This window comes from Phacochoerus africanus, chromosome 16, assembly GCF_016906955.1.
Source record: "Phacochoerus africanus isolate WHEZ1 chromosome 16, ROS_Pafr_v1, whole genome shotgun sequence".
Classification (NCBI taxonomy): domain Eukaryota; kingdom Metazoa; phylum Chordata; class Mammalia; order Artiodactyla; family Suidae; genus Phacochoerus; species Phacochoerus africanus.
In genome coordinates, this window is record NC_062559.1 from 55,891,724 (window position 1) to 55,901,075 (window position 9,352).

General features: G+C 58.5%; 1 protein-coding gene across 4 annotated transcripts; it reads left to right on the forward strand.

The window, feature by feature from the left end:
* The first annotated feature begins 216 nt into the window (after window positions 1-216).
* Window positions 217-5,404, forward strand: REPIN1 (replication initiator 1). 4 transcript variants are annotated; one of them, XM_047763470.1, is made up of 3 exons: window positions 217-391; window positions 1,146-1,260; window positions 2,622-5,404. In XM_047763470.1, exons 1-3 carry the CDS (start codon window positions 353-355, stop codon window positions 4,343-4,345), a joined length of 1,878 nt encoding a protein of 625 aa, XP_047619426.1. In that variant the 5' UTR covers window positions 217-352; the 3' UTR covers window positions 4,346-5,404. The 4 variants fall into 4 exon arrangements, with proteins under 4 accessions (XP_047619426.1, XP_047619428.1, XP_047619425.1 ...); XM_047763472.1 differs by having other exon boundaries at window positions 218-391; window positions 1,075-1,260; XM_047763469.1 differs by having other exon boundaries at window positions 218-391; window positions 2,619-5,404.
* Window positions 5,405-9,352: the final 3,948 nt, after the last annotated feature.

Genomic DNA, 9,352 nt, shown 5'->3' on the forward strand with positions numbered 1-9,352 from the left:
GGGACAAAGGGTTGGGAAACTTGAGCCGGGCCGGGAAAATCCGGGCTGCGTCGCCATGGCAACGGAGTCGGGCCCGCGGCGGCCGCCCCCGGCCGAGGCCGGGCCCGCGAGGGGGCGCTGGGAACGCGGGAGAAGCCCCGCGCGGCCGGCCCGGCTGCCCGCCCCGCCCTCCGGCCGCGGCCGCCGGCCGCCTGCCCGAGCCCGCAACTGACCCTCGGCAGCTCCTGTAGTCACGTGGCGCTGGGAACCGGCGGGGGGGCTGGGCACGGGCCTGGCAGTGGTGAACTCGAACCTGCTGCTGTCGCCGCGGCGAGGTGGGGAGCGCGGCAGCCGGCGCCGGCTTTCCGGCCTCATGGACGCGCCACGCGCCTCCGCGCTCCCCGCCGGAGAGGTTCGTCCCGGGCAGGGCGCGGGGTTCCACGCGGGCCCGTGGCGGGGCGGCCCTAACCTGCCGGGCGCGTGACCGTGTGCGCGCTGTGGGGGGGATCCCGCTGGACCGAATGGGGGGGCGAGCCCCGCGCACCTGCGCACAGGCTCCGCGAGCTGCGCTGTGCGTGGGGACCCGAAAGGGCCCCCTCCGGGAGCGCGAGCCGTGTGTCCGCGAACGTGCACGGGGGGGGGGAAACACGCGCGAATACAAAAGGGGGGGGTGTGGGGTCTCAACGGCCCTTGCCCATTTGGGACGCGCCAGGGGATTCTGACTGAGTCCTGGTCGCTCGAGTCCGCCTGCGCAGCCCCCTGGGAAACCGGCCTGGAATTCCTGTGGGGAGGAGGGTGGGGGAAGGGGAGCCAGCAGAGCTTCCAGAGTTCCTGCCATTGGCCGGCCTTTGGCCATCAGCATGGAGAATTCACGCTGTGACCTTACTAGTGGAGGAAGTGACCCCCAGACGCAGCCCTGTGCTTCCTTGGCGAAGGGGGCACGTTTATTTATTAATCCAGTATCCATTAAGGTCACTCTGCCAGGCCGGGTGTGGGGCAGGGGTGGGGGAGGAGGTTGTGGCCGGCGAGGACACAAAGATGCCTGCCCCAGGGGAGCTCAGAGCCTCACGCACGTTTTCTCTCCCCTCCCCACAGGTAAGGCTGGCCTCTCTGCCTTCGGAGGTCTGAGCTCTGCCATGGGGGTAGGGGTGTCTTTACTGCTGCAGTTTTCTCTGACATCTGGGGGCTACCACTGTGTGGGCCGAAGCAGGCGCTCCAGCCGCAGAAGTATCCCCAGGAGGAGCTGGAAAAAGCCTCATCTCCAGCTCCACAGCCGCCAGGGTAGAGTGTGGGCTTCTTTTGGGGGTTCTCAAACCATTCCATGGCCCGGGTGCTCAGGCTGCTCCATCCTGCTGGGGGGGAGGGGCCGGTTCTCCTGTCCTGGGAGTCTCCCCTGGGCTCAGTCTGGCCGTTGGAATGAGTCATGTCTGTGCTCCTGGGGAGGAGGATAGGCTCTGGGGAATTTAGGAAGATGTGTCTGGAACTTGTGAGCAGGCACTGAAGGTCCCTTCCGAGTCTAAAGGGCCACCTCACCCTGCAGCGGGTGGAGGAGGTTCTGCAGGAATCCCAGCTCCCCAGCTTTGGAGGCACTGAATGTGGGGCAGGCGGCGGCGGTGGCGTTGGGGGCCAGGGGACAGAGATTACCATCTCTTCCTTCCTCCCCTTTTCCTGCCGCAGTAACCCCTAGCACCCAAGGGAGGCAGAGGCAGGATCACCCCCGAGGGCAGCAGGCCGTGGGTGTTCTTTGGATTCTGAGAGCTTGCCTTCCTGCCATGTCCTAATCGAGTGTGGGGGTGGACGAGGGCAAGCGGGCAGAACGTGGGCACAGTCTGGACAGGCAGTGGCCTGGCATCGTGCTGGGCGGGAATTGGCATCCAGTGCTCCCCTCCCATTGCTGAGGAGGGCCGTTCTCACTGGCTCTCCAGCCTCGGTGAGAGACTGCTGTTAAGGTCGCAGTGCCTCCCCCGAGACTGGAGTAAATAAGAGCTCAGAGCAGATGATCAGAATGAGGGCCGACAGGAATTTCCTTGTGGGAGATCTTTACACACCCAGCTACTGCAGAGGAAGGACACTGGCCTGGGAGTTTAGACTTGTTCCCAGTCCTGCTTCTGCCATCAGATTACTCTGTGCCATCGGATTACTCTGTGCCCTCCCATCACCGTTGCTTCATCTGTCAGGGCAGGGAGCTTGATGTCTCTCGCCCAGCCTCCCAGAGTTGCTGTGGAGCTCAGATATGACAGCAGGAAATAGTGGAAATCAGGGGAGGGGAGTGGAACACCTGGGAGAGCATGGCACGCTGTGGGGAGAGGTGACCTCGCTTTCTGGTGAGTCCCGAGGCAGAAATGTTCGCACAGCCCACACTGGAGTGTTTACTCCATGCCAGACACGGGCTGAGGGAGATTCCAAGAGGTGTCAGAGTTCTTCCTTCTGGTAGTTTCCAGGGTCAGTAGAGACTTAGCGACACATATAGCTCAATCTAGAAGCCCAGGGTTGAAATACTATAGAACATGCAAGCGTAGGGAAGAGTAGTCTGGATTCCAAGGCTGGAGTTCAGAGGGCCTCTGGGGCCTGGGGTCTCCAGAGGAGCAGCTGGGACAGGATGTGTGGCTCCGGAGAGTGACTGTGCCTTTCCTCCTCAGCAGAGGAAGAACCGATGCTGGAACGTCGCTGCAGGGGCCCTGTGGCCATGGGCCCTGCCCAGCCCCAACTCCTTTCTGGACCTTCCCAGGAGTCACCCCAGACCCTGGAGCAGGAGCCCCAAGGGCTGAGGTCACAAGGCATGGCCATGACCCATTCGGGCGGCAAGGCCCTCCAGCGGGCCCATCGTTGTGCCCACTGCCGAAGGCACTTCCCGGGCTGGGTGGCCCTCTGGCTTCATGCCCGGCACTGCCAGGCCCGGCTGCCCCTACCCTGTCCCGAATGTGGCCGGCGCTTCCGCCACGCCCCCTTCTTGGCGCTGCACTGCCAGATCCATGCCGCCACCACCCCAGACCTGGGCTTTGCCTGCCACCTCTGCGGGCAGAGCTTCCGAGGCTGGGTGGCCCTGATTCTGCACCTGCGGGCCCACTCGGTTGCGAAGCGGCCCATTGCCTGTCCCGACTGCGAGAGACGCTTCTGGCGAAGAAAGCAGCTGCGGGCCCATCGGCGGCGCTGCCACCCGCCGGCCCCCGAGGCCCGGCCCTTCATCTGCGGCAACTGCGGCCGCAGCTTCGCTCAGTGGGACCAGCTGGTTGCTCACAAGCGGGTTCATGTGGCCGAGGCCCTGGAAGAGGCAGCGGCCAAGGCCCTCGGGCCTCGGCCCCGGGGCCGCCCGGCCGTGACCGCGCCCCGGCCGGGTGGAGACGCCGTCGACCGCCCCTTCCAGTGTGCCTGCTGCGGCAAGCGCTTCCGCCACAAGCCCAACCTGATTGCGCACCGCCGCGTGCACACGGGCGAGCGGCCCCACCAGTGCCCCGAGTGCGGGAAGCGCTTCACCAATAAGCCCTACCTGACCTCGCACCGGCGCATCCACACGGGCGAGAAGCCCTACCCGTGCACCGAGTGCGGCCGCCGCTTCCGCCACAAACCCAACCTGCTGTCGCACAGCAAGATCCACAAGCGCTCCGAAGGGGCCGCGCAGGCTGCCCCCGGCTCCGGGAGCCCACAGCCTCCCGCCGGGCCCCTGGAGCCCTTGGCCGAGCCCTCCGTGGAAGCCCCGCGGAAGCCCGCCCAGGAGCCCGCTCCGAAGCCTCTGGGGCCCGCGGAGGAGCCGCCCCGGGACCAGGCCGAGGCCCCCGCCTCTCTCTACGGCTGCGAGGACTGTGGCCGGAGCTTCCGGCTGGAGCGCTTCCTGCGGGCCCACCAGCGGCAGCACACGGGCGAGCGGCCCTTCACCTGCGCCGAGTGTGGCAAGAACTTCGGCAAGAAGACCCACCTGGTGGCCCACTACCGGGTCCACTCGGGCGAGCGGCCCTTTGCCTGCGAGGAGTGCGGGCGCCGCTTCTCCCAGGGCAGCCACCTGGCGGCGCACCGGCGCGACCACGCCCCGGAGCGGCCCTTCGTCTGCCCAGACTGCGGGAAGGCCTTCCGCCACAAACCCTACCTGGCGGCCCACAGGCGCATCCACACGGGCGAGAAGCCCTACGTCTGTCCCGACTGCGGCAAAGCCTTCAGCCAGAAGTCCAACCTGGTGTCCCACCGGCGCATCCACACCGGCGAGCGCCCCTATGCCTGCCCCGACTGCGACCGCAGCTTCAGCCAGAAGTCCAACCTCATCACCCACCGCAAGAGCCACATCCGGGACGGCGCCTTCTGCTGTGCCATCTGCGGCCAGACCTTTGACGACGAGGAGAAGCTCCTGGCCCATCAGAAGAAGCATGATGTCTGAGAGGGCAAGGACTGCGGAGGCCGAGGGAGGGGGGCCCTGGGCGGCATTCACACTGTGCCCTGTGCTGCTGCTGTGGGGGTGGGTGGGCTGCCCCCCCCCCCACCAGAGAGGGAGGTTCTTCCCCCCACCCCACTCCACAATCAGGGAGCCCACTTGCAGAGCAGGGACCCCGGCCTCCAGCAGGTTTGCTCAATTTCAGTCCTGACTGTCCTGTGCCCTGGAAAAGTAGCAATAGCAGCTCCACCCACCCCTTAGAGCCCTCCGGCTGGAGGGGCCACCAGTGGACAGGAGGACCCTTTTCTGATGTTAACGCCTTAATGTCCCTGTCTTTAACTATGAGTTCCTTCAGCTTGTTTTTGGAAGTAGGTGTGGTACAGTCCTTAGTGAATGAGCACCCAGGAGGAAAAGAGGACCAGCTGGATACACCTGGGAGAACCTGCCGGCCTTGATAGGCAGCACCTGGGCCTTTTCAAGTACTGGGAGGCAAAGCAGAGCTGCTCCAGCCTGTCTCGCCCCATCCCCTCCCTCCTGCCCCTGCACAGGCACCTGGATTTGGAGAGACCCATCTACTGTTAGTGCTTTGTCCCCTTCCTCCCTCGACATCAATCCCCGGGGCCTCTCCCTACTGGTCTGACTTGCTTTATCCAGCACCCTCCCAGCGCTTAGAACATCCCCTGGCCGTCAGCTGCCCTGTGTCAGGGCTTTTGTTCGAACACCCCCAACCCTCCTTCCCTCCTTTCAGAACTCACCACGTGGGCAGAACTGCCCCACTGATAAGGGAGGATCAGCTGATAGGAACCCAGGGTGAGTTTCCCCTTTGCCCTTTCTAGTGTGCGGATGCCCAGCCTCTGCTTGAACACTTAGGTGACAGGGAGCCCCCCTACCTCCTGAGGCCCTGGTTCTACTGTAGGGTAATTCTAATTGTTAGAAATTCTTCCTTATAATGAATGAAGTCTGCTTCCTTGTAATTTCTACTGTTGGGCCTTGTTTGTTCTCTGGAACTAAACACAACCACTTACCCTCCTTTTTGAACTAGAGAATAAAGATCTGGTTTTAGAACCAGTGGCTAAAAACTGTTCCTTTGTCCTGGGGAGCTGTGGGGTCAGAGGGAGCAGAAGCAGCTCTGCCCCTACAGGGTGGGGTTGGGTGACAGGCTGAGTGGCGCAACTTGTCAGGTGTCCCTGCACCTTCCTGCACTTCTTCCCCAGGGTGGGGCCGGACACTCGGCAAGTGGGGTAACCTCTCCAGGGGTCCAGCCTTCTGTGGGATCAGGTGAGCTTTGCTGGGTGCCAGGTGTCCAGGGAAAAGGGCTGTTAGACTCTGTCCTGCAGTGCCTCTCTGGCTGGCCTGCGGTTCCCACATCTGTTACTGCATGCGCTTCCCTCTGCTGGTTTTTTTTTATACACATTTGAGAGGTTTCTTTTTTTTTTCTTTTTTTTTTTTTTTGTCTGCGCCCACATTGTATGGAAGTTCCTGGGCCAGGGATTGAATCTGCTGCAGCTTTGACCTGTGCCATAGCTGCAGCAATGCTGGGTCTTTGACCCACTGTGCCAGGCCAGGGATTAGATCAAACCTGCACCTCAGCAGCAACCTGAGCCACCACAGACACAACACCAGATACCTAACCCCCTGTGCTACAGTGGGAACTCCTTGAATACCTATATTTGACAGGTATCAATGGGCCCTTTTCCTGTCTCAGTAATTTCCGCATGGATCTCTAGCATCTAACAGAGTCTAGCACAACCATGATTTATGTGAGTGAAGCCATGCAAAGAAGTTTACCTAAATTATCTCACAATTGGAATTCATTAGGTAGTCTTATTCTTTTACGGAGGAAAACATTTGCACAAAGCCATATAACTGATAATCACCAGAGGTGATTCAAACTTAGGTCTCTTTGACTGGCTGGAACCTGTGCTCTTGACCACTGCTGTGTGTTTATTGGGGGAATGCAGTGCTGCTGCTTCGGGTGAAGGTTAGTGTTAAATGGCTGTGTGTGCTTGATGTGATGGACACTGGGGATTTACAAAAATTAGGCCCAAAATTAGCCTTGAGAGGCCTAAGTCTGGGAGGATTTACACCATATACGAATCATGAGTAGAGTTGAGAGGTGGCTGAGGGGTGGTGGGGTTCCAGGTGTGTAGGATGATGCATGCAGACAGCATCAAAGCGTTATACTGGGTTAGGGGGCCACTTCCAAACCTGTGTAGTTGATGGCAAATTATCTCTCAGAGCCTGGGAACATTGTCTCAAGAAAGACAATTCAAACATGTCTCTTTAGGAGTTCCTGTCATGGCGGAGTGGAAAGGAACCCAACTAGGAACCATGAGGTTGTGGGTTCGATCCCTGGCCTCGCTCAGTGGGTTAAGGATCCTGTGTTGCCATGAGCTGTGATGTAGGTCGCAGATGAGGCTTGGATCCTGCGTTGCTGTGGCTGTGGTGTAGGTTGGCAGCTGCAGCTCCGATTCAACCCTTAACCTGGGAACTTCCATATGCTGCAGGTGCGGCCCTAAAAAGCAAAAAAACAGCAAATAAATATGTCTTTTTTTTAGAAGCGCTCAGGGCTTGAAGGGCTTGGGAAGGGAGCAGTGCTTTTTGCCAGGTGACCAGGAAAGTAGCTAGATGGCTGGGGAGGATGGGCAGGGGATGGGGGTAGGTTATTAAGATTGGGGGTGGGGTGGGGAAAAGGATGAAGGAGAGGAAATCTGATCAAGGGTCCTGACTTTCTGAAAAATCGCTTGGAAAGGAAATGGCCTGGCATGTGGGGATGGCGGGCATTGGCTCATCTATTGCTGTACAGCCCGATGCTTTGGGGCCAAGATGGTGAGGGAGAACCAAATGGAAGTGGCCTTGAGGGGTTGGGAAAGCAGGGGTAGCTCAAACCTGCCCATGGTTCCTTCCAGAGTCCCTCAGAGGCCCTAGAGTGTCCCTTGTCCTTGAAGGTGGGCCTGTCCCATTGGAAGGGTCAGCCCTCTGCTGATAGGAGCGGCCCTTCTGTTTAAAAGAGTCCAGGGTTCCACCCCCCTCCAGTTACAAACATATTCAATTATCTTGTCAAAATTAAACAATGTGGATGTATTTAGATTTATTTTAAATGTGAAAATTCTCCTTTATTCCCCACCCCCCATGGCTTTTCTCTTTGCACCATAAAGAGTTTGAGGGTGGCCTTCCACACATTTTCCTGTGCATTTGCACACAGGCAGCTTCTCCCCTTTTTCCGCTTAATGGAAATAGGATCCCAGATGTGCTTCGTTGTTTCCGCCCTTGAAGTACCCTTGGTCATGAAATGTCAACCAGGAGGAAGTCTTTCACTCTGTAGGAGAAAACAGGCCCAGAGTGCAGATGACTTTCCCACCCATAGCCGGTGGCAGATGTGGAATTACAATACTGGAATTCTTCAAGCCTTGGCTGAACTTTGGCTAGGTACTCTAGAAAATACGATGAATGAAACGCTTTAAGAAAGTCGATGGCCTCATGGTGTCTGGCCTGTGGGTAGGGTTTTATGCTTTACTTCTGCAGTAGATGGAACTAATTAGTGTCCTGCAAAAATCCAGTTGTCCCCGAGTGTCCTCTGGGGATTGGTTCCAGAACCCCCAGGGACAACAAAATCCTCAGATGTGAAGTCCCTTGTATAAAATGGCATCGTATTTGCATACAACCTACACCCATGCCCTATGTACTTTAAATCATTTCTAGATTACTTACACTCAGTACAATGCAAATGCTATATAAATAGTTGCCTGTGCCAGGGAAAATCAAATTTTGCTTTTTGGAACTTTCTGGAGTATTTTTCCCCTGAATATTTTTAGTTTGCTGTTGGTCGAATTCACAGATGTGGAACCTGTGGATAAGGAAGGCTGACTGTAACTAGAAAATCATTAACTCTTCTACAGACGAATAAGTCAAAGTCCAGGGACAGAAAGAATCTTTTGTATAAACTGTACATGAAGATTGCAGCAAAACTGATAGACTCTTAGTCCCCCTGTTTCTATTGTTTCTCTCTGTTTCTATTGAAGCTAAACAGCCCCTGGCAAACGCTTAGGAAGGTGCTACTGACTGATGAATTAGAATAAGTTCCTTCAGCTTAGCAGTGAGGTTTGTAGGACGTCTCAGAGCGAGGCCAGCTTCTCCTTGCACCAACCTCATGTCCCAAAGGCGGTTTCTAAGCAGCAGCAGAGAGAATCTGCCAGTGGGAGGTGGCCAGCCCCCTCGGAGGCAGCGGCGTGAGGAATTCTATCGGCATAAAGGATCATTTCCTTCTGATCAGTGTGGGTAAATGAGAAAATTCTTTCCTGCAGGTTTCTGGGAACCGAAGACCCTCCGCGGCCATCTGGACCTTGCCTCTAAGTCAGCAGTAGCCCTGGGCCTAGGAACGAGAGAGCGCGAGAGGTTGGATTTAATGATGCTTGAGTCTCTCCTAGAAACCCGGGCATCATTTATCACGCAACGTGCCTAGGACCGCACAGGTGCAGAGGGCGATTTCTCTCCAGCCGCACGAGACCTGCACATCTCACTCTAACACCTGGTGTGCTGTAGTGCCAAGTGCCACCACCGTGTCACATGCACAATGTGAGCGTCGGAGCGGGGTTCTCTTTCCCCCGGATCCTGGCAACAAGGGCGGTAGCTGGCGCGTCGCAGGCGTCGGACGGAGAGGTGTCCAGTGACTGGATTGATTTCGGAGGGCGCGTCTGCGGGGCCGGGACGGGGAGGGAGAGCTCCATGGTTGTCACCAGTAACCCGGCCTCGCCCCCGCCTCTCCTTCCCTCCTGGGAGACCCTGCCCAGCGCCCCTCTGCCAACGTTTCAACGCCTCTCGGGCGCGGGACTGGCCCCGCTGGAGGCGAGGTCAGCCCGCCCACCCCGGCCATTGGCTCCAGAGAACAAAGGGGCCGCCCCGCAGGCTTCTCGGATAGGGCTGAGCTGGTCATCTGAGAGGTACATCCAATCAGATGGCGGGGGGGCCCGTGGGATGGCCAGGCCTGCCAGCCAATCAGAGGCGCGTGCCCGC

Coding starts and splice junctions, on each gene's coding strand:
- REPIN1 (XM_047763469.1), top strand. CDS start 353: ATGGACGCGCCACGCGCCTCCGCGCTCCCCGCCGGAGAG. Junction 392..1,145: donor CCGCGCTCCCCGCCGGAGAG/GTTCGTCCCGGG, acceptor TTACTGCTGCAG/TTTTCTCTGACATCTGGGGG. Junction 1,261..2,618: donor CCAGCTCCACAGCCGCCAGG/GTAGAGTGTGGG, acceptor TTTCCTCCTCAG/CAGAGGAAGAACCGATGCTG.